We start from the raw sequence: 24,738 nt of genomic DNA, 5'->3' as shown, positions 1-24,738 counted from the left end.
ATTTGGGTAATTTTTAACTGGACTGTAGGTAAAAGTCATAATCAGAAGAGATATATAGAGAAGCAAATAGAAAAGACATAATGAAGCAAGTAGATGTAAATCTTTGCAGAATGCAATGGCATGCCATAGAAAAGACCCTAAGGATTAGAGGTTGGAAGTTGCTATCCTGTACCACTGTTCTTTGGGATGTGACCCAGAAGGACACACTTATGTGTATGGATTAGACCTGCAAAACTAGTGTCAGTGATTATATAAAATGCTTTAGAAAGAGCTCAAGGATCACTTGATTAACATGAAGATGGATAAGACTGATCTATCTTAGTCTGATTGTAACAAGAACAGCAGCATTTTGGGGGGACTTCTCTGCTTCTAGGCAAAATGGCCTTGGTAAAATGGGCTGGAACAGGAGAGGACACAAGGGATTAATTCCAATGGGAATATCAGTAGAAAGGGCTTTGCCTGGCAACTTCAATGCCATGAATCTGGAATGGGGTAAGGGGATAGAAGTGACAAATGATGTTAGTCCAGTTATAGTGACGAGATTCATTTGGGCCTTTCTGACCTGGCATCTAGGCTGAGGCTTCAGGTACTTAACTTTTTTTTTCTTTTTTTTAAAAAATATTTATTTATTTTTAGTTTTCAACATTCATTTCCACAAGATTTTGAGGTCCAAATTTTCTCCCCATCTCTCCCTTCCCCCCACCCCAAGACACTGTGCATTCTGATTACCTCTTCCTCCAGTTTGTCCTCTCTTCTATCACACCCCTCCCTTCCTTTATCCCCATCTTCTGTCTTTTCTTGTAGGGCAAGATAGATTTCTATACCCCATCACCTGTATTTTTTATTTCCCAGTTGCATGCAAAAACAATTCTCAACATTTGTTCCTAAAACTTTGAGTTCCAACTTCTCTCCCTTCTTCCCTCCCCACCCATCCCCACTAAGGCAAACAATTCAGTATAGGCTATACATGTGTAGTTATGCAAAAGACTTCCATAATAGTCATGTTGTAAAAGACTAACTATATTTCCCTCCATCCTATCCTGCCCCCATTTATTCTATTCTGTCTTTTGACCTTATCCCTCCCCAAAAGTGTTTGCTTCTAGTTACTCCCTTCTGTCATCCCCCCACACCCCACTTATCCCCCTCTCCCTTACTTTCCTGTAGTGTAAGATAGATTTTCATACCAAATTGAGTATGCATGTTATTCCCTCCTTAAGCCAAATGTGATGAGAGGAAGCTTTACTTTTTCCCCTCTCACCTCCCCCTTTTCCCATCCATTGAAAAAGCTTTTTCTTGCCTCTTTTATGAGAGATAATTTGCCCTATTCCATTTCTCCCTTTCTCCTCCCACTATATTCCTCTTACCCCTTAATTTTATTTTTTTTAGATATCATCCCTTCCCATTCAACTCACCCTGTGCTCTATTTATATGTATATAATCTCTCCAACTACTCAAATACTGAGAAAAGTTTCAGGAGTTACAAATATTATCTTTCCATGTAGGAATGTAAATTCTTTATGATTTCTCTTACCAGTCTACCTTTTCATGCTTCTCTTGATTCTTGTGTTTGAAAATCAGATTTTCTACTCAGTCTTTTCATCAAGAACGCTTGAAAGTCTTCTGTTTCATTGAATGACCATTTTTTCACCATTAAGTATTATACTCAGTTTTGCTGTGTAGGTGATTCTTGTTTTTAATCCTAGTTCTTTGACTTCTGGAATATCATATTCCAAGCCCTTTGATCCCTTAATGTAGAAGCTACTAGATCTTGTGTTATCCTGATTGTATTTCCGCAATACTCAAATTGTTTCTTTCTGGCTGCTTGCAATATTTTTTCCTTGACCTGGGAACTCTGGAATTTGGCTACAATATTCCTAGGAGTTTTTCTTTTGGGATGTCTTTCAGGAGGTGATTGGTGGATTCTTTCAATATTTATTTTACCCTCTGATTCTAGAATATCAGAGCAGTTTTCCTTGATAATTTCATGAAAGATGATGTTTAGGCTCTTTTTTGGATCATGACTTTCAGGTAGTTCCATAATTTTAAAATTGTCTCTCCTGGATCTGTTTTCCAGGTCAGTTGTGTTTCCAGTGAGATATTTTACATTGTTTTCTATTTTTTCATTGTTTTAGTTTTGTTTTTTAATTTCTTGGTTTTCATAAAGTTATTCGCTTCCAGCTGCTCCATTCTAATTTTTAAAGAACTATTTTCTTCAGCGAGCTTTTGAACTTCCTTTTCCATTTGGCTAATTCTGCTTTTTAAAGCACTCTTCTTCTCATTGGCTTCTCGGACCTCTTTTGCCATTTGGGTTAGTCTGTTTTTAAAGGTGTTATTTTCTTCAGCATTTTTTTGGGGGTCTCCTTTAGCAAGCTGTAGACTCGCTTTTCATGATTGTCTTACATGGCTCTCATTTCTCTTCCCAATTTTTTCTCCACCTCTCTTACTTGATTTTCAAAATCCTTTTTGAGCTCTTCCATGATCTAAGACCACTGCATATCTTTTTTGGGAGGTTTTGGATTCAGAAGCCTTAACTTTTATGTCTTCCTCTGATGGTTGCCTTGTTCTTTCTCATCCGAAAGGATGGAAGAAAATACCTGTTCACCAAGAAAGTAACCTTCTATAGTCTTATTTTTTTTTCCTTTTTTGGGCATTTTCCCAGCCTGTTGCTTGACTTTTGAGTCCTTTGTCAAGTGGATGGTATACTTTAGGGACCTGAAGGTTCTCAGTTACTCCAAGGTGGCACAATCAAGGGAGAGGAGTTTACTCCTCTCCTGACCTGCGCTCTGGTCTGGCAGCAACCACAAGCTTTTCTTCAGGATCTGTGAGTAGAATTCCCTCACCAGAGTCTTCACCAGCTCTACCACACCAGCCCTTTTCCTCACCCCAGGGCCACCACTCAGGACTGAGATCCAGATCAGCCGCTTAATTCCCTCAGGGTCTTTAGGCCAAGGGCTCCAAAAATGAACTCTGTGCTGCAGTGGCTGCTGCTGCCCTGGGTTCAGGTCTGAGGTGAGACCTTGTTCCCTGAACTTTCCCACTGACCTTTTGCCAGGCCTAGAGGCCTGTGTGGGCTACCCGAGTCTTCTTACCTCACCTCCGAGGTCTTCGGTTGGCCAAAACCGGATGCTCATATGAGAGAAAGGACGTTCCAGAGTCGAACAAGGGTTGAGCTTTATTTCAGGGTCTAGTTACAAGTGCAGGGGGGTCTTCCTTAGGAGGAAGAGGGGGAGATTTCCTAAGGAGGCTAAGATCTTAAGGGATTGGAAGTAGAAGTACAAGCGGGGAGAGAGGGGGAGGGGAGAGAGGAAAGAAGAAAGCGGAGCCTACTGTCCTCTTGGCTCCTCACGTGCTAAGAGAGCTTTCAGGCTTCCTCAATCCTACTTAACCTTCAGCCACACAGTTTGCATCTCAATACCGTGCTGTTAGATAACAATAGTGTGCCCAGATCCGGGACGACCTCGAGGGCAGGGAGACTCCACCCATCACGTATCTCCCTGGGAGAGGCGGAAATACCCGAGCTAGCCGAGCTAGCTCAGTCTGACCTTTTCGAATCCCCGCTGTTCATGGAGGGCCTCGTAAAACTCTAAGATTTAGAAGTCCCACTTTTACCCGCCCGAGACCGTCCACATGGATTTGAACTTCCAATCCCAACAACCTTTGAAGCTGTCTTTGAAGTTTGTGGGTTGAGAAATCTGGAAACCACAGCTGCTGCTGGGAATTCTGCCCTCTGAAGCCTACTCCTGTCTTGTCTGTGCGGCCAAGGCTGGTCTGTGCTCTGCTCCCAGCCTGGTGTGATAGATCTTTTCTGTTGGCCTTTCAGGTTGCCTTGGGCTGGAAGTCTTTCACTCTGTCGTTTTGTGGCTTCTGCTGCCCTACAGTTTGTTTAGAGTAATTTTTTACAGGTATTTTATGGGCTATAGGAGTAGAGCTAGAGCAGGTCTGTCCTTCTACTCCACCATCTTGGCTGTGCACCCCTCAGGTACTTACTTGATAATCACTGTCCTTTCTTCCAGTCCAGCAGAAGAACCTGCTGTCCAGGTTTTCTCAGGGTATGTCAGATAGCACTCAGACTCAAACAAATATTGAAGTGTGGCTGTGTCACCAGTCAGAATGAACACATCTTCCAGATGCCTCAACAGAGGAATTGAGAGTCTCTTTAAGAACAGATTTACTCATTCTCCCTTTGTCCTTCCTTTCTATAGAGATTATACTGTTCATTTTGAGGATTTTACATTTTTACTTTCTTTTTCCTGGGCAATCTACTGTTTAGTAACCATTTTTCCCCTTTCTTTCCACTATTTCAAACCTGATTTTTTTGTAAGTTGCAGCTTACTCTTGTACACAGTTTCTTCTTGCTAGAATAGAGGCTCAGCACCAACCTGTGATTCCAGTGTGATTCCTGAGTTTCCAGAGTATAAATGTCATGAAACAATTCATAGATGAGATGGGAAGGTATTTTAACTGGAAAGCAGTCGCGTTCTATAATGAGATGAAGTAAGTGTGTGTGTGTGTGTGTGTGTGTGTGTGTGTGTGTGTGTGTGTGTATGTGAGAGAGAGAGAGAGTGTGAGAGAGAGAGGGAGGGAAAGAGAAAGAAAGAATGTTTGATAGGTGACTTAGGCAGAAGTCTAAACTAACATTTAAGAAATCGTATGTTCTTTCTTGAGTCACTTCATGTGGTTCAGTTGAAGAGGAATTCAGTAGACATTTATGAAGTACTGCCTTTGTGCTCGAAGTGATCCAAACTTCTCTTTTATTGTCAGAGGGCATCAAATGATTCTCTTTGCTGAAATAAATTTCAGAAGAAAGGCCTTGTTGATCTGTCTTATCTCATACAGCCTCACAGTCCTTAAGTTTATAACAGTACGCAAACCACTGGAGGGATGACACATACACTGAAGATACATGTACTTAGCTTCACCAGACTTCCCAAATCTCAATTGGTTCTAGTCTCTGAAAGGAAATCATTAGCAACATGGTAGTCCTAGCAAAACCTGTCCTTATAATTGGAGGTTGGATCCAAGGGGCCCCAATATTTAGGGCTAATACTATACTTAGAAGGGTAAAGGGAACCAATTTAGGGTAAGAAAACCCCATCCACCATTTTTAGAAAAAATACTTTTTTTCAGCGAACAAAAAATTATTTTCTTTCCCTTCCCTTTCTCCCTACATGAACTGGATTGGGGGTGGGAAACAGAACTCTTGTAATAAATATGAATGATAGGCAAAACAAAAAATCACATTGGTCACGTCCAAAAATGCGTCTCATTGTACATCTTGACTCCATTATCTCTGTCAGGAGGGAGACCCTGAGAGATTTCTTAGAATCTGGCTGCTCTTTGCTTTGATCAGAGTTCTTAATTCCTTTGAAGTTAGAGCATGTTACTTCTCTATAAATTATTCTGGTCCTGTTCATTTCACTCAAGTCTTTTGAGATTCCTCAGGAATCACCCTTTTCATTTCTTACAGGATAATATTCCATTATATTCATAAATCACAATTTGTTCATCCATTACCCAGTTGATGGGTACCCCCTTAGTTTCTAGTTCTTTGTTCCTATAAAAGGAACTGCTTTGATATATATGTATATTACATATTTTTGCAGTGTATGCATATGTGTGTGTATATATATATATATATATATATATACACATATATATACACACACACATACACTTGTATATGTATATATGTATGCATGTTTCCTTTCCTTTTTTTAGTCTCTTTGGGGTATAAGCCTAGTAGTTGCATTGCTGGGTCAGGGAATATACATTTAGTAACTTTTTGGCTATGGTTTCAGGCACCTTTTGAGTATCCCACTTGTGAATAAACTAGATGAAAATGGACACAGAAATGATGATAATTCCTTTGGTGAAGACTAAATTTCTCATTTCAGCAGCCATTCTCTCGTTTGTTTGGTCTTGAAGTTCCTCTTTCTCCTTCTGAGGAAAGAGGCCCTAATTTGCCCAGACCAACATTTTGCTTTTGGTTTGATTCCTTGAGAAAAGTCATATACACTGGGTGCCTTTTCTCACTCTCCTTTCATTCATCTTTAAACCCTCTACAATCTGGCTTCCAGCCTTATCATTTAAGTCAGACTGCCCTCTCCAAAGTTACTAATGATTTCTTAATCACCAAATCTAATGATTTGTTCTCAGTCCTCATCCTCCTCCACTTCTTTGCAGCATTTTACACTGTTAAGCATTTTTTCCTGGATGCTGTCTTCCCTCTAGGTTTTTGTGGATTGCGTTCTTCTGGGTTTTCTTCCAACCTGTCTGATTCATTTTCCTTTGTAGGATCTTCTTCCACGTTATAGACAGTTCCATGTTATAGCTTTTTTCTTCCTTCTTCTGTACTATCTTTTTTGGTGATGTGCCATGATCAGCTTATAGATTCAATTGTCATCTCAATGAAGATGATTTCCAGGCCTACATATCCAGCTCTCTTCTTGCCCCTCAGGTCTAGTTACCTTCTGGGTATCTTGAATTGGACATCCCATAGGCATCTCAGATTCATCATGTCCAACAAAGAACTCATTATCTTTCCCCTTCCTCAGCAATCCCCTCTTTCCATCTTCCCTGTGACTTTTGGGAGTCCACGTTCCTCCTAGTCACCTCAGCTTGAAACTTTGGCTTCCTTCATATCTCACTCTCACCACACATCCAGTCTGCTGACAGATCTTATCATTGAATCTTCTCAACATCTCTCAGATGTTTCCTTCTTGCTACTTGTAGCCATCACCCTAGTTCAGGCCTTTGTTGCCTCTCCTCTGGCCTTTTGGAAAAGCCTTCAAACTGGCCTGTTTGTTTCCCAAGTTCTAGACTCCAGCCATGTCACACTCCTGCTTAATGAGCTGCAGTAATTCCCTTTTTTCTCCAGAATCAAATTTTAAGCCCTGCCTTCTTCCCTTCCCAACCTTCTCACACTTCCTCTGCTCTGTACTGGTCTGCTTGCTGCTTCTGACACTGGATGCTCCAGTTCCTGGATGCTCCAGTTCCTGTCTCTGCCTTTCCACTGACTCTCTGATAGAACGCTCTCCTGCCTTCCCTCCATTTCTTGGCTTCCTTCAACACTCAGCTTAGGTCTTACCTTCTTTAGAAGACCTTTCCAAGTTTCTCTAGCTGCTGGTGCCCTCCATCTGAGGTCTTCATTTACTCTATATGTTTTTTATGTACTCAGTTATTTACATTTTTCCCACTTTAGGATATGAACTTCTTGGGGACAGAGGCTATTTTTTGGGTTTTTTCTTTGTCCTTTTTTTGTACCCTAGTACTAAGTAGAAATTTGCTTAAAAATGTTTACTGACATAATCATGTGCCCTCCTTCTTCCTAACCACAAGTAAGAGGAGTGACAAGACCATTGGTTACTGATTTTGGTAATTAAAGAAGAAAATTTGATATCTAGAACACTTGGGTAGCCACTGCAGCCTATATTGATAACAAGGTCTTTGAGCAGCCTAAATAAAGGATGTATTTGAATGCAGAGTAACTCCATCTTAAAGCAGGATTGTTTAACCTCTCTTATGTCATGGATTGACCTGGTAACCCTTTCTTAGAATAATGTTTTTAAAGTATAAAATACATAGGTGCCTAATTATATTGAAATACAGTGTTCAAGATATTTAAAAAAACAAACAAACAAACAAACAAACAAACATGTTTACGGACTCCAAGCTAAGGACTCCTGATCTAAATTATTATCATCACCCACTTACTTGATGCTCTGAACAGGTTTAACCTGGAAAAGATTGGCCTTACCTACTGAAACTGGCTGCATACTGAGTTTGGTAGGGTGAATGCAGAGGAAATTTGATGATTTAATGTAGCGATCAGTTTACTTGTAGCTAGACCTCAGTGGATTTTCTTTTCTTCTCTGTAGGGTTAGAAGTAGTTTGCCAAGAAGAAATTGGAAATTACCATAGGCAGATGTGGCAAAGGGGATGACAGAGGGGGCCAAGAGAAGGTTGCCTTGCAATTTTAGCCTCTGTGCTTTCTTTACAAGTTCTGGGACTTTCTTTACCCATCTTTGCTGTTTTTCCTTGCTTCAAGGAATCCATTTCTTATCTTTGTTTCCAATTGCATTGAATTTCAAGTTTTGTTTGATTTGGAGGTTGCACTGAGAAATGCCGAGTGTTCAAACTGTAGCAGCGTCCTTGGGAAAACTGTTGAAGTAACACACTAGCTCCACTCCGGAAAACATGCATGACTGTGGTGCCTCTTACCCAGAACTAGCTCTCCTGGGCTTTGCAGAGTTATGATTATGAATTTAGAAGCGAAGATTGTACACACCCTTGTTGCACACAGTTGGATCCTAGCATTTTTCCTCTTTTCTCACTTCTGCTGCCCTCAACTAGACTCTCATCATTTTGCAGTCATATCCTATGACTGCCTGGAGCAGGGGTTCTTAACCCAGTGTCTGTGAACTTGCTTATTTTAACTGTATTTAAATATAATTGGTTTCTTTTGGTAACCCTGTATATTTCATACATTTGAAGACATTACTCTGAGAGAGGGTCCATAATTTTCACCAGAATGCCAAGCAGGTCCTGACAAAAATGTTTAGAACCCTTGACCTACAGGAAAGTTGGAAAAATGGATGGAAGCCTAAGGGTCCAGGTGACCTGAGTTCAAATTCTGGCCCACTTTCAAGTCCCATCTCTGACACATTATGTTTTTGTGACTGAACAACTCATTTAACCTTTCAACACCCCTGGTAACTTTCAAAGACTAAGTTATAAGACCACCGCTGCCTTGCTTGGGCAGAGGAAGCTGCTTCACTAGGAGCTCCCCATGTTAAGGTAGTCACACAAAAAATACCCCTTACATGTTCCTCAAACGGCATTCCTTATCACATTGCTGTTCTGCTCAAAAAGATGTTACCGTGACTCACCATTGCCAGAGGAGACTGAGCACCTCTGCCTGATCTTCCAGAATCAACAAGACTTTATTAGGTACCTGTCGAGTGCCAGGCCCTGAGTGAAGACCAACGCGTGACACTCCCTGATCTCACAGAGCTTACATTCTATCAGAAAGGCAACTTGTGTATACAGAAAAATATAGGCATAGTAAACACGAAATAAATATCAGATCCATAAGGAGGGCACTAGCAGTTGGAGGGACTGGTGCTTTTGAGGGAAGTTAGGGGTGCTCTGAGGCAAAGGGAAGAAATTAGTGCATACTGGGCAAATGTGCAAAGATGGGAGATGGGGGGCCATGACTGAGGAACAGGGAAAAGTCCAGTTTGGTTGGACTGTCGGTTACAGGAAGAGTAGTAATGTGTTGTGAATCTGTAAATAGAGGTTGGGACCAAGTTTTGAAAAGCTTTACAAGCCAATCAGAAGAGTTTATACTTTATCCTGGAGCCAGTGGAGAGCCTCTGGAGCAAATTGAATACAGGAATGACACAGTCATATCTGTGCTTAAGGAAAATCACTTTGGCAGCTGTACAGAGGCTGGCTTGGAGTGGGGAGAGAGTTGAGTCAGTCAGGAAGACCAATTGGGTGGTCAGTGCAATAGTCTAAGTGAGAAAATGATGAGGATCTGAACTAAGGTACCACCTAGAGCAAAGGGGTTGGTGTCAGAGATAGTGTAGTGGTAGAAACCCAGTGATTTGGCTGCTGATTGGATATGTAGTATGAGAGTAAAAAGTAGAGAATGATGTAGAGGTTATGAACCTGTGAGACTGGAAGAATAGTGGTACACTCACAGAAACAGAGAAGTTTGGTATAAGGAGAGGGTTAGAGGGGAAAGAAGATTTCTGTTTTAGACAGGTTGAGTTTGAAATGTCTCAGGGACATCCAGTTTGAAATGCCCCAAAGGCAGCTAGCTATGTGGGAAGCCAGAGAGATTTGGGCTAGATACATGGATCTGTGCATCACCTGCATAGAGGTGATAATTAAACCCATGAGAACTGAAGAGATCACTAAAAAATAGAGTATAGAAAAAGAAGAGAACTTGGAACAAGTATAGTTTAACAGAGTTAGATGCAGCAGAGAGAGGTCAAAAAAGATGAAGACCAAGGTGGCAACAAAGGTAAGATATGGCTTTTAGAGATCATGGATAACTTTGGACAGAACAGTTTCAGTGCAGTGATGAGGTTGGACAGCAGATCATAGAAGGGAGGAAATGAAGGCAGTAAGTATAGACAGCTTTCTTTGTGAGTTTGGTGAGAAAGAGAAGAGAAATATAGGGCAATAGCTTGAGGAGACAGTGAGTCTAGTGAACATTTTTGAGTTCTGTTGTTGGTTCCCACTCTTCCCCAGTGTTGCTGCATCTAGGTCAATCTTCCCCATGTTTCCCACCAGTTCCTTATAAATGTAGATATCTAAGGCTTAGACATGTATACCTCTGGGCCTTTTTTCACTATTGGACTGTGTTAGTATCAGTATAATGCCTGCTCCCTGAAATGTCCTCCTCTTTCCCTTCTGCTTATTCTCGTCTGTCCACTTGATGAAGGTCAAGCTTCGGTCACCTCTGTTGTGCTTTCCCAGACCACTCTAGAAAACATTACTCTCTCTTTTCCCCAGAATTCTTTTAATGCTTCAAGTACACGACTAATTCATAATTATATTCTGTCCTTGCCTCTGTTTTAACAAGGTCCCATTTTATTTGTTATATGTTAATTACAAGAAAGCATTTGACTTGATAAAGGGAAATGGTCTCAAAGGTCTCCTTCCTAGCAATCTCTCATTTTTCTTGACAGGTGCAATCATAGAGAGAATTCTGTTCAGGGACCTCTGATTGTTAGCCTCAGGTGAGGTATAAAACAGGTTTTTGTCACTGTCATGGAACATACCTTGTCCAAATTCCAAATCAGAGGTGTCAGATATACTGGGCTGGAACATGCCTGAACAAGATTATTAAACTATAACATTTTTACAAAATAAATAAAAACTGCTTAATGGGGGAGAGTTTTGTGGGTAGGATATAGATTAACAAAAGAAAAAAAGAAAATGTAGGTTAAAAAAAGAAACTGTACAGGTATTTTTAATATAACTGTGCCCCAGGAGAAAGACCAACAAAGGTGTTCTTTTGAAGATGCTCCCTGATTATAGATCTGTCCTTAAAATTCTTAATAGTCAGGGAATTAAAGTTGTAGCTTGTGGATGGCTTGGTGGGCTTATGTAAGCTGTAGCATATGTCTATTGATGATTTCTAGAAGTAGCAGTAATTACAGATATCATTGAGGAAACATTAGAAACATTAGTGTGGCATCAAGGAATCACCACTAGGTAGCCTCCTTCTTCAGCTCATTGGAGGATCCTCTGGAGAGTCTATGGAAGGTAGAGATGGGGTACAGGCTGCATCCAGTGGAAGGCATCGGTATCACAGATGGGTTGAAGTGTATCACCCTAACTGCCTTATAAGCTCCTTGAGAATAGAGTCTACCAAGTCAAACCAAGCTAAGCACACACTGGCATAGATAAGCATTTGCTGAGTTTTTGTATCCCCTACTGCGTATTAGCACAGTAATGGAAACATTTTTTTGTTGTTTTAGTCACATCCAACTCTTCATAACCCTATTTGGGTTTTCTTGGCAAAGATACTGGAGTGCTTTGCCATTTCCTTCTCCAGCTCATTTTATAGATGAGGGAACTGAGCAAACAAGGTGAAGTGACTTGCCCAGGGTCACACAGCTAGTAAGTATCTGGTGCTGGATTTGAACTCAGGAAGATAAATCAGCCTGGCACTCTATACATTGCGCCACCTGCCAGCCCTGACTGGAAGCTTAGTAGGTGTTAAATTATTTTCTCTGGGCCTTAGCAAATGTATGTGACCCTATTTATTTCAAGTGATGTGTAGCTGCTATTATTGTCTACAAGGGGATTTTTTGTTGTCGAATTCTAAGACCTAGTATTGATAAAGATGTAGCTTATTGAATAAAGTAGAACCTCCAGATCCTGGCATTCAAGGCTCTCCACAACCTATCCCAGCCAGCCTTTGTAAACCATCATATACCCTACATGTGAACCACATTAAACTATTCTTTCTGTTATAGTTCTTCACTCTCCTGTCTCCATGCTTCCATCATCCCAGGCACCTGGAATGGACTCTTCTCCTCTCCTATCTTATCTATATTTCTGTTTATTAAAATTCTTTCCAAGACCTGTCACTGGTACTATGTTTTCCCTGAAGCCTATCTTGGCTTTTAAGGTGAAAGTGGGTTCTTCCTCTTCACATTTTTTGTTAGCAGTTTAGCAGGACTGATCCTTTGTACTCTTTTCTCATTCCCTGTCATCATAGTTTTTGTGTACATATAGTTTTATCCTATTAGATAATAAGATCCTTGAGAGCAAGAGCTATAGCATCTGTCTTTGTATCTCCAGCCTCTTGCATCTAGCAGGTGCCTGATAAATGTTCATTTTTTGAATCACTTCCCTTGTTAGATTGGATCAGAGTAATCAAGACCAAATGAAATAATTTTTATAAAGCTTGAAGTCCAATTCAGATACATGGCATTTACTGTCATTGTCATCATTATTAATAATCACCTAGGTAGGTTTGGATACAAAGCTGACCATGTTAGAGTGTGGCCTTAATGAGTTAATGGCAGGGATAGCAACAGGATGTGGGACAGGATGAGGCACTTTGGTCCAGTGCTTGACTTGAAGTAATTAGTATTTGGTATATTGAAGCTTACCTATAGCATGTCTGATGTCTTTACAGGAAGGAACACTGGAAGTTGCTGAGTAATTTGAAGACTACTGTGGAAGGTTTGGTGTCAGCCAACAACCCCAATGTCTGGTCCAAATATGGAGGCTTGGAGAGACTTTGCAGAGACATGAAAGACATCCTTTATCATGGGCTCATCCATGACCAGGTATGCTGAGGCCCTTCTTGTTTACCAGCTACACAGAAATACTCATTGGGAAGAAGGGAAAATAAGTTATATTACAGGTGAGTTGGGTAGGATATAGAGAGAAAATGGCCAAGTAGGTCAATGAATCTGAGTACCAGGAAGTTAGTTAATTATACTCAAGAGGTCCTTCAGTTCAAACCCATGTGTTTTTTTGCTTTAAAAACACATGGCAATGAAGTTGCTATAATAAAAATACGAGACAAAAATATAGTAGAGTTGACCCTTGTCTTTGACAGAGGCCTGATTACTCTAGACTATTGTTGTATCTAATTTGGGGAAATTTCCCCTTTTGTGCCACAGAACCAGTCTGATTGAACTGGATGATGAGCTGATTTAAATATTATTTGCAAGTACCTTCTCATCTCAGAATTTTAGATTCTTTCCTTGACTCTTTTTTTCCCTCTTTAGTAGTAGTTTCTCCAGTTACTTGTAAAATAATTTTCAGTATTCACTTTTATAACATTATAAGTTCCAAATTTTTCTTCCTTCCTTCTCCTCTTCCCAAGATAGCAAGTAATCTGATAATAGGTTATACATCATATTAATCATATTTCTACCTTAGTTATGCTGTGAAAGAAGAATCAGTGAATTAGAATCTTGAGTTTCTTCCCCAAATCATTATCTTAAAGTTGATAAAGGGAACAATTAGCCATGTGAACTGTTGGCATTTTCTTTGCCAAGGCAACCAGAGTCCAGACGGAAAATACATTTTCAGAGCAGGACATGTTGAAAGGGGAGAGTTAACATTCTTAGCTCTTAATGTCAACCAGTTGCTCTGGAGACCAGCCTAGGAGAGTTTTTAGAGATGTTATTGGGCCCTTTGGCATAGTTAGAATGTATGTTAACTTTCTAAGAAACTTTTCTCTATCACTTTATCAATTTTCAAAAGAAAATTTTTCAGTTCAGTTTTTTTTTCCCCTAAGGATAAAGTGTCACTGGATTCATTTTCTTTTATTCATGCCTCAAATTTTGAAGTTGGGTAATACATAATGGCTTCTCTACCATTCTTGGCAATAAGCCTTGTTACACCATGCTTCTAAAGGGACCGTTCCTAGGTAAAATTTGTGAAGTAAGCAAAAGACCCCAAGATGAAGTGGACAGAAATCTGTCAGGAATACCTGTGTTTAGACCACTGAGACTCTCAGGGCCTAAGCAACTCTGCAAGACTTTGAAGTTGTAGACCAGGTATAAATTTCCATTGGTAGACAGAGAACTTGTTTACTTTCCTCTCTGGGAAATCCCTGTCTTGAAATCCTAAGTCTAGATCTGAGCATAACTGATTCCTCCCTCTACACATGTACCCTTATACCCCCCATAGTATTCTGAGAAATTGAAAGTTGTCTTCGATGGCCTCAAATCTCTTTAGATTCTTCTTTTTCCCTCTCTCTCAACCTCCAACTTCATTCTAGAACAGGCCTGCACAACATATGGCCCACCAAAGGATTTTGGGTGGCCCGCCAAAAATGTAGAGGATGTAAAACAGGCCTGCACAACATACCACCTGCGGGCTTCTTTGGTGGACTGCAGGTGTCCCGTGGGCCCTGTGTTGTGCAGGCCTGCTCTAGAGCCTAGTGGCTTTATATTGCTACCAGACAGGCGCAGTGAGGCCTGTACTCTTCTCTATTAAAACCTGTTCTTAACTATCATTTTTTAAAAGATCTGATGAAATAATTTGCATTTAGGTCTCTTAATTTCCAGTGTTCTTTGTATTTTAATTGGTAGTAGAGCTTTGGAAACAGATGGGTAGATTTCTAAGGATTGAGTTTCAGAGAACAGTATCAGTTGATAAGTGAAGTATTTGAAGTACTCTGTGTGTCTCCCTCAGAACATACTATTGCAGTTAGCCTAAGTGCTGCATTTGTTAACTTCTCAGCACCATCACATGAAGCAGAATATTTATCTCCTAACTTCACAGATAGGCAGAGAGAGGCAAGGGAGAGAGAAGTCCTCGAAATATTGTTCATTTCTTTGCTGTTCTTAAACCAGACAAATTCCTTAGGGACTATAAGCTCTCTCTATAAATTACCTCACAAAAAAATGCTGAAAGTGATTGCCGTGATTATCATGAAATCTTAGGATATACCATGCTGCCTTTCACATCACAATTTTATTCAGGACAGATTCTCCTTAGGAACAAGGGGCACTTGGCCACACCACACAGGTACAGATCTGGAACATCCAGACTTCAGAAATGATCTAGTCCAATGCATTCATTTTGCAGGTAAGAAAACTGAGGCCCGGGGAGATTAAGTGATTTGTCCAAGGTCACACAGTGAGAACCAGAGTTGGATTTTGACCCAGGTCTTTTGATTCCAGAATCTGTGATTCACTGTTGAGCATTAGTAGTATAGATTCAGACTTCTTCAGTTAGAGGAAGTCACTTGTTAGATCAGTGAAGTAGGTGTCTCCCTCCCTGTTTCTTCTCCCTTTGCCTTTCTCCTGCAGGTGTTGACATGATACCCAGTTCCCTTTCCTTTTGGATTTAAAGCATCATTTTAAAAACATTACGCTCAGAATAGGATCTAGAATTTGGTAGTTGCTTTACAATGAGGACAGTATATAGATGCCTCTGGAAAGAAGAGATCTAAAAACTACAATTCATCAGCAGATTGTCACAGGGTTTTAATAATACAAAGTTTAGGCTAAGGCAGTGGTTCTCAAAGTGTGCTCTGGGGACCCTTTCAGCGGTGAGCTCAGTGAGCTCAAAACTATTTTCATATTAATATTAGCACCGTATTTGCTTATTAAAACAATCCTCCCTTTTCCATCTGCATATCCATGTGTGAGAGTAGATTTTCTTCACAAACTTCAACTGAAACAACACATTTTTTATGGTAGATTGAACACAGAAGATATGAAACTTTAGCTGTCTTCTGTATTTTCTTGCTTGCCAGACATTAAAGAAATCTACAGAAATATGTAAAATAGTGTCTTACTCTCACTGGTTTTTTTTGGTTTTGGAAAATATAGTTATTTTTCATGAAAATGTGTTATTTTTATTGATTTTAATTTCTGATGTGGGAAATGTCAATAGATACAGCAACAGATCCAGAGTGGTTTGCCATTTCCTTCTCCAGCTCATTTTGCAGATGAGTAACTGAAGCAAAGAGAGTTAAGTGACTTGCCTAGGATCACACAGCTAATAAGTGTCTGAGGCTGGATTTGAACTCATGAAAATGAGTTTTCCTCTTTCCAAGCCATGTGCTCTATTCACCATGTCACCTACTTGCCCTCTAGATCAATAGATAGCAACAAAACCTCTTCAAGGTCCTTGGTAATTTATTAAAATGCAAAGAGTTCCTGAGACCTCTTTGAAGTTATTGAACCACTACTGGTTTGAGAGTTGCCTTAGATTAGATTAACCTTATGTTGATCAGTCAGTAAACATTACCGACTAGCAGCCAGTATGTGTCAGACAGACAGTGCTAAAGTGCTGGAAACACAAAGACAGCCAAGAAACAGTCCTCTCTTCAAGGAACTCACGGTCTGATGAGGGAAACAGCATACCAGCAATTGTGTACAATGAACTTAGACAAGAAAAATCGGAGATCATCAGCCGAGGAAAGATGCTGGGTTAATCCAGGGTTTTGTCTCTTCTGTTTAAGGCTTATTTGAAGTTAGAAAAAAATGTCTTATATCAGTTACTCAGGAGGATTTTGACCTTTGCACACTTACCAAAAATACCAGTTCTTCATCTTTATCATCTTCAAAAAGCCTAGATTTGTCCACATGGCACTGTATAGAAAATTTGTTTTGAGAAATTCTTTTTAATAAAATCTGGAATTCATGTAGCACCAAGATTAGATGATAATTCACATAAAATCATTTCATTTTACAAAATTATTTATTTTGGGTGTTTTTTAATTACTTGCTCTAATTTACAAATTACTTTAAAATAAGTAAATGTGGTACACTATGCTTGTAGACACATTCTCTCTGGGAATTGAAAGACTATTAATGATGTCATTAACAAAGATGCCAGGAACATCATTGGGTGAAGATCTCATGTCTGGTTTGGTCAGGGGGAAGTACTCAGTTCTCTGATCTCTAGGGAGACTTCATGGAAGAGATATGAGGAATGTAAGAAACATTGGGTCTGGAGAATGACGATTTGGGCTTTGAATCTTGACTGTCATTTATTATTTGCATGACCTTTGGCACGACGGGTTGACCTCTCTGAGTTGCAGTTTACTTATCTGTAAAATAAGAGGGTTTGGATTTGGTGTATGTTTGATACCTATCATCTAAAAATCCCATGATTCTTGAGGCTATGGTGGAAATAATCATGTTCGTCATGCTGTTTGGAAGCAGGCATATGAGGTTCAAGAAATTGCTACAGAGGGAGGCTCTATGGCAGGTGGGATGAACCATGTGGAGTAGGTGGAGTAGGTGCATCTGGGCTCAGTAGAATAATGGGACTAAATCTAAGAAACAAAGAAAGTCCGGGATGTTCAGGTGAAGGAAATTGTTCATCCTGCTGTAATAGTGGGACCACACAAGTGATCTCACAGGCCCAGAGGCCAGCTGCTGGCTCATTCTCAGTCCAGTCTAATAAAAGCAATGTGAGTGTTTCCCAAGGAAATAATTGAAATACCCAGCAAGTCTGTGAGTGGCACCACGTTGAGTGAGTAGCACAACTGCAGTGGATACCCAAAAGAAGGCCCCTTCTCCTCTTTTTCTACCTCATATTTCACCATTTGAAACACAGCGAGGAGACATGCTGTGGAGTTAATGTTTATTAGTAAAGTCCTATGTATGAAAATATTTGGGGAAAATGTTGTGGTTAATGCAAAACATTAGTATTACTTTTTGCTGTTGTTAATAAGACCTTTGAAGTCACTTTATCTCCATGTTGAGAAATGTATATCATTTCATGTAACAATTTTTTTTTCCTAAAACCAGTACTAACTGTAAACTGAGCAAAACTCTCTCACCTTTCATCTGCAGATACACAACATAATAAATAAGGTCCAAGAAGGGAAACTTATAAAAGATGGAGACCAGCTCATTACTGCTCCTATATTCCTTTGCAAGTTCTCTGTCAAGAGTTTTGTTTCCCCTTTCATTTCCTCACTAAAGGCTAAGACTTTTAGACTTCCTCAAGTTGCTATATCATAAGAAAACTATTCTGGGCATCAGGTTTTTAGCGTGGAGAGGAAAGGGAAACAGTGATACATCCTACTTGGACTTCTATTGTGCTTTTAGATAGAGAGAGGGGTCCTTCAGGAGAGGCACTAAGAGCTTAAGGAAAGCTGTGACCTCAGGGTCATTCCTGGGGTCCTTGCCCCCTTCTTTCCCTCTTTTCCTTTCCCTTCTTCCAAGAAACAGTCCTCAGTAACACAGATGAGAAGGATCCTGTGGCAGGATAGATGTAGCAATTTCTTGAACTTCATATGCCCTGCTTCCAAATAGCAGGAGAAGGGATTAGTCAAGATAGAGTGAACAGAATTTCCTAACCTAAATTTTTCCTCTTCCTTAAAAGAAGAAGCCAGAGCATGGAGGAGCCAAGTTATTTGCTCAAGGTCATCTGGTAGCAGGGCAAGGCAGGGAACAAATTCCCTGGGCGGGTCTCCGCCTGGGCTGATTTTGGCCTGGGACAGATGCCAGAAACTTGACTATACTTGGGTGTGATTCTCTGCTACTTTGCTGTGTCCTGCCAAGCAGGCAGAAGAGACCAGTGTCAACATATTTGGAGGCCTTTCCCATCGCAAGACTGTTAGATCTTAGACTGCTAATCCATAAAAACAGTCCTCTCAGACCCAAGGTGACAAGAGAAAACCTGGTTCTCCCTGTGCTGGCTTGGGTCTGAAGTAGGAACCAGTTGAAGCTCTCTCTGGCTTTCAGTTGGTGCTGCCCACCAACAGACATGTATGTGCCTAAGGTGTAATGTAAGGTGTCCTTGTGATGTGAATGAAGGTCATGCCTCTCGTTCTCTCCTGATCTGTCAGCACTGCAGCAGGCATGGAGCCAAAATACTATCTCACCGTGTGTGTTCTCTGGACAGGTTTGCTGCCAGCAGAATGATTACTGGCAATTTGTGAAGGACATTCGGTGGCTCAGCCCTCACTCAGCCCTTCATGTAGAGAAGGTAAGATGTGGATTTGAGGGAGATGTATATAGGCATGCTAGAGAAGCAGTGGAGTGAGCCTGTGTGTGTGTGTGTGTGTGTGTGTGTGTGTGTGTGTGTGTGTGTGTGTGTGTGTATGTGTGTGTGTATGTATGTGTATGTGTATGGAGGAGGTATGTTGGGGGCAGAGAGTTCTTATTAACTACATAGGGTAAGATTGTCCTATTTCCTGGAGAACAGCTGGATTGGGGGGGAAGGAGGTAGTGTCTCTTTTATTTTGAGTAGCAGAAGTGAAAAGTTTGGCGTGTGTGACCTCTAAGTGTTCTAAGGCTGTGGTCCTCTGAGCCATTCAAGCCCAGTCATTTATGGATCATTGCAGAGAGCTGTGGAAACGGGGGGAAACGTTTTCTTTTCTCTTAAGTAAGGAGTGAGATTAAATGATCCCTTAGGTTCCCTTTTAAAGTTTGAAAGCTACAATCCTGTGACCTAAGGAATGGCTCTGACTTGTTAGAATGGAGTTTGTGCACAGAGAACAGTGAGAGATTGTTGAATCCAGGGCTGCTGGCAGCAGGTTGTCTCTGAAACAACATCAGGAAAAGCATTAGAGTATAATTTTGGTAGCTGTTTAAGGGAAAGTAGCCCTGGAAAGAGAGAAAATAGCAGGTTTCCAGAAACTCCCTTCGCCTGGTACCAGGTGAGCTCCACATTTGGCTGTGACTGTGCCATGCCCTCCTCCTGCCTGCTTCTGAGCATAAGCTGCTGATTGCAGTGGTAGAATAGTACACAAAAGGTGAAATCCCTAAGATTTTCCTTGGGCCAAGTTAAAATGTGGCCCTTGTCCTCTTGAAGAGGAGAAGCCAGAGTCCTGCTTGGCTCTTACCTGGCGCTCTTGTTTGGAATTCCTTTATCTGTTTCCTCCAACATTTCTGAAACATCCTGCTGGGGAGCCCTATCTCTGCAGGGACTATCTGGCAATGCTGACCACTGAGTGAGTCCACTGGCTTAGACTGTCCTAGGGAGTAAGATTGGAGGGGAGAATATCTCCAGAGTGTGTAGGTACATCATGAGCATTTTCCTCTTCTGGAACTGTTTATGTGTTCTTGACTGCTTCTTCCCTCCCCACAGTCTGCTTACTGTGATCTGTCTTTGTCTCCCTGCCCCACCCACCAAAGCCTTAAACTCAGCCCATTCCTCCAGCCTCTTCAGATGTCTTTGGGTTCTCCTGTCACTCCCAGATCCACAGCATTGGCAAGTCAGTCAATGAATGCAGTGGAAACAGAGCTGACCTCAGAATCACAAAGATCTGGGTTCAAGTCTTACCTCTGATATGTTCTGGCTGTGCAGTCCTGGACAAATCACTTAACATTTGAATGCTCGCAGTCAATTCTCTTGGAGCTAGAAATTGCAGAGCTAGTGACAGCTCTCTACTGGTAGAGGGGCTTCCTCATTAGATCACTGTACCATTGAAATTACAAACCAAAATGGTAGAGCTGGAAGAACCCTTAAGAGATTCTGTTCCCTCCCTCCCCTGTTCATTGCCCTAGGGACTTTAGGGGGTGGACCCTTTGTCCCTCAATTCAGTTCTGAAGATTCTGACAGCCCTTGGACTTTTTTGTGATCGGAGATGAGGCTGTCAGCCCTAAGTCACATGCACGTGCCTGCTGTCTTCTCTCAGTTCATCAGCTTGTATGAGAATGGTCAGCAGAGCCCAGACGGCGTGAGGGACCAGGCCATCGCAGAGCTGTGGCTGCAGCACAGCCTGCAGTTCCACTGCCTCTCTGCTCAACTGCGGCCCTTGTTGGGAGACAGAGAGTACATCAGGAAATTCTACACAGGTAGGCAAGCCTGGGAGCCTTTCCTTCACCTGCCACAGTGTGCCTTGTCAAGTGCTCTTCATGATTTCCACGACAGTGGTTCTCTATCTCCATGTCAGATAACAGGACATTTCTTGGCAGAGCAGTGTTGCCAGCTCTCCCTCCTTTCCTTGTCCCCCATTATATAATAGGGCCAGTGTTTTACCCTTGCAGTGCCCTCTGTCTCTGTCTATCACACACACACACACACGCACACACTCTGTGACACTAACAACGCCTTGGATTGTCACCCTTTTATGCATCACTTCCTGATTCCCTTTCTTCCTTCACAAATTGACTTTGTTCCTTTGAGACCCATACTCCCTAGTCTTTTCCTGCCCCCCTCTCTTCTCTGTTAAGTGCATGAGGAGACCGTGGATGGTTCCTGAAGCTCCTCCTGGGTTGCATTTCTCTCTGTAGATGCTGCTTTCCTGCTGAGCAGTGCTCACGTCACAGCCATGCTGCAGTGCCTGGAGGCAGTAGAGCAGAACAACCCCCGGCTCCTGGCTCAGATCGATGCCTCCATGGTAAAGAAATCAAGGAGGTGTTAGATACCTGGGCCCATTATAGCCTGTTTTTATTTAGGGGTTCAGGCACTGGGGTGGAAGGGTAAACCCCATTTCCCTCCTCCCATACTGTTTTTAGAAAGTAGAAATGTTATCAGGTGGGCTCTAGGGGTGAAGAATCTGGGGGTGGGATTAATTTGGGCTCTGCTTTCTATTTTGAAGGATAGATTTCCACTTAAGAAGAAACATTGGGATGCTAGAAAGGAGTCCTATCTGAACAGGCCCTTCCCCAGGGAAGAGGCGCTACTAAATTTTAGGTGGAGTAGGTAATACATCCATGGTACAAATGAAAGATGTGGGTTACAGTTTGTATTAGTTCCCTTAAATCATTGTATGACCTAGTGTTACACATAAATCAGTTTTGCCCTTCAAGTATTGAGAGCATTAGGTTGGCTCTTGTTAATCAGGTTCTCCTGGCGCTCCTACTTGGTCAGACATTGCTGAACTGATCAGTTAGAAAGATCCTGGCCAGTGAAGTTCCCCAGATTGCTAACTGGACGAGAGGTTGTGCTACATTGTTTGATGACAAGTTCAGGCTGCAGCAGAATCCTGAAGCCAGAAGTCAGTTTTCTTTAGGGGACTCTGGAGCTGCTGGGTCTGTATGCAGAACTGTTCCTTCAGGAGTGCTGTCCTTGGCTTCAACCTTATTTCCTTTCAGTTTGCCAGGAAGCATGAGACCCCGCTGCTGATGACCAAAAGCCAGAGTCTGACAGCACTGCCTGGCTCATCCAACACCCCTCCGGCCAAGTACACCCAGCATTGTTATGTTGGCTCCTTTTCTGGCCCCTACCAGTCTATCCCCATTCCCATCACAGGTGAGGAGGTGAGAGGACCCATATTCCCCCCCCCCCCCCCCACTCTGGTGGGTAAAAAATATGTTCTGTGTGTGTGTATGTGTGTGTGTAACTTGTGATTAGGGTGTTTAAAACTCCTTAAACTTTATATATGAACGTAATCTTCCAGAGTAGCCCCATATAAGTAGGAAAGAGAAAAATATTCAAAAGAGAAATGTCTTCTAAAATTTTCCTGGCTTTATTGCCCACATGCCCAAGAAGGATTTTTTAAAAAATGATTTTCATTCTACAAAGCTTCTCTCTTCCATGGTATAGTGGAAAAGGCTCTGGACTCAGGGTCAGAATCAGTGAATTCTGATTCTGCCATTTATGATGTGTATAGCTTTGGGTAAATCATTTAACTGTTCTGGGCTTCTTATCCCTCTGTGAAATGAGGGGTTGGACTAGGTGACCTCTGTGGTCTGTTCCAGTTTCATAAGTTTACTATGATCTACCTTCTCTAGACTTACACATCTAGCATGGGGTTGGGTATATACCACATCTTGTATAAATACAAGTGAATTGTCCAGTTCCTTTGGTTGTATGAGCATTCTTTATAACTATTATTTGATGCTAAATTACCCTCTGCTCCTTTTCTTTGTATCCTAGACAAAAGACCCACTTCATTCTCCCTCTCTGGCCCTCCACGGAAACCTCAAGAAAGCAAAGAGCCTATTGCATTGACAGGGGACCAATCCTTCCAGGTCTCCTTACCTTCTCCCTCTACTGTTTCAGCATTGGCCAGGGATTCACCACCCTCCCCAAACGACATGAACTCTAGCGCCCTGACCAGCCCTGGTGAAGAGCCTTGGACCAGCAGCCAGGATGATCCTCAAAGTGATGCCAATGATGGTCCTGAGTATCTAGCCATTGGCAACTTGGGTAGTCGAGCCCGAGCTGCCAGCTGTCAGAGTAACAGCAGCAACACCAAGAGTAGCAGTTCTAACTTATTCTCTTCCAGCAGCTCCCAGAAAGCCAATTCTCCTGCTTCCTCTGTAGGAGAGCAAGAAGGAATTGGTCAGAGTCAAATGCCTGGGGTCCTTCGTAGGTCCAGCTTTTCAGAGGGCCAGATGCTGGCTGTTTCTGGTGGAGCCAAGAAAAGCCATACCCGTTCACATTCTGACACCAACATAGCTTCTAGAAAAGTCCAAGGTAATAAATGATTCATTCAAGACTCCTAGTCTTGTTGAATTGACATAGCAATATGTTGTAGCCAGGAATCTCTGGGGAAAGGAAGGTCTTCTGAACTATCTGATTCTTTGGGTTTTTGAAAATGATTGTTCTCTCCTTTGTCATTGTTTCTAAGTGGATTGATTCTAAGTGGATTAAAAAGCCTCTCATGGATTCTCTTCCCTTGATCTTGGGCAGTAACACAAGCTAGGGCTTGTAGCTATTAGAGTTAAAGAATTTTAAGTCCCCCAACCTCATCCATGAACTTTAGAACAGTTTCACTAAATTCCTGTTTCCAGTATTTCCTTTTCTCAGGCTAGTTTAGCACAGAACGCTGCTTTGAAAACAATCCAATGGGACATTGAGGTTTGTTGCTGGAGAGTAGAGAGTAGAAACCTTAGAAGTGGAGGAAACCTTTGTGACCTAGTAAATGGAACTGAGGAGGCCGGCTCCTCCGTGAGTAGTTCTGTTTGAATGGCAGTGGGGCACTTCCTCACGGAAAGGTCGTATGGCACCAGGGGAAGTGGGAACTGCCGTTTGCCCCATCATCATCCTCCCTAGTTATGTGGATATCTAGCAGCCCTCTAGTGGGTTTCCATTGCAATGGCATTCTCACAAACGCAGAAAGCTGACATGAACCTTTTGTGCTTGAAGCCAGTCTTGGGTGGGGAAGGTGTCCATTTAGAAAAGAAAGGACAGGAGGAGAACCCTAACCAACAGCTGGGGCTATTTTTGGTTTCTGGTGATATTCTTACAGATGCTAAAGGTTTGTTTCTTGGAGGTTAGGAGATGGGGACTTCATCCTTAGCTGCCCACATACACAGTGATTCCTTTGACCATGTCATTAATTTGGCTGTTCTGGAGATGTCTAAGAAAAACTCTGAAAACAAAGTCTTTGACCTGCTTAGCCCTTACTGACAGCCCCAGGACCAGCTGGGCTGGGCCCTCTGTTCCAGAAGTCCTTCTGGTTCCTGGTACCTGTCCTGCTCTTGCTCACTGGCCTGTGGCCATAGACTTTCCTCTGCCCCCTGTTCTTGAATCCAGAGGGATGCAGAGGGAATCACAAAATGCCAAAAACAGTGTTAGGAAAGGGAACCAGGGAGGGCTTCATCAGCAGGGTAGAGTATTTTTCTGAGATGGTGAAAGATGGTATATGGTAAGTAAAAGGGGTTTTTTCTCTCTGTGTGTCGCTGCGTCTGTCTCTGTCTCTCTCTTTCTCTCTCACTGTTGTCTCTGTATTCTTTGTGCTTTCCTTTTTCTCCACTTACAGAAGGCCTCAGGAATATCACCATTATAGTTGAAGATCCTGTTGCAGGTTTGGGATCCAGTCCTGTTCTCTTCCATCTCCTCACCTGCAACCATTTCTTTTGGCTTGACTCAGAGCCTCCCTTC

General features: G+C 41.8%; 1 protein-coding gene across 3 annotated transcripts in view; it reads left to right on the top strand.

The window, feature by feature from the left end:
- Positions 1-24,738, top strand: part of RUBCN (rubicon autophagy regulator) — a 74,250-nt gene that overhangs the window by 29,338 nt on the left and 20,174 nt on the right. For all 3 annotated transcript variants that reach the window (XM_072613699.1, XM_072613698.1, XM_072613700.1), the window contains exons 2-7: positions 12,665-12,818; positions 18,862-18,945; positions 20,600-20,759; positions 21,198-21,304; positions 22,002-22,158; positions 22,786-23,328. In XM_072613699.1, coding sequence (XP_072469800.1) covers positions 12,780-12,818; positions 18,862-18,945; positions 20,600-20,759; positions 21,198-21,304; positions 22,002-22,158; positions 22,786-23,328 — 1,090 coding nt within the window. In that variant the 5' untranslated portion in view covers positions 12,665-12,779. The remainder of the gene's footprint in view (positions 1-12,664; positions 12,819-18,861; positions 18,946-20,599; positions 20,760-21,197; positions 21,305-22,001; positions 22,159-22,785; positions 23,329-24,738) is intronic.

The sequence above is a fragment of the Notamacropus eugenii genome, chromosome 5 (genome assembly GCF_028372415.1).
Source record: "Notamacropus eugenii isolate mMacEug1 chromosome 5, mMacEug1.pri_v2, whole genome shotgun sequence".
In the NCBI taxonomy this organism is placed as follows: domain Eukaryota; kingdom Metazoa; phylum Chordata; class Mammalia; order Diprotodontia; family Macropodidae; genus Notamacropus; species Notamacropus eugenii.
This window is presented reverse-complemented; position numbering and strand designations above follow the sequence as displayed.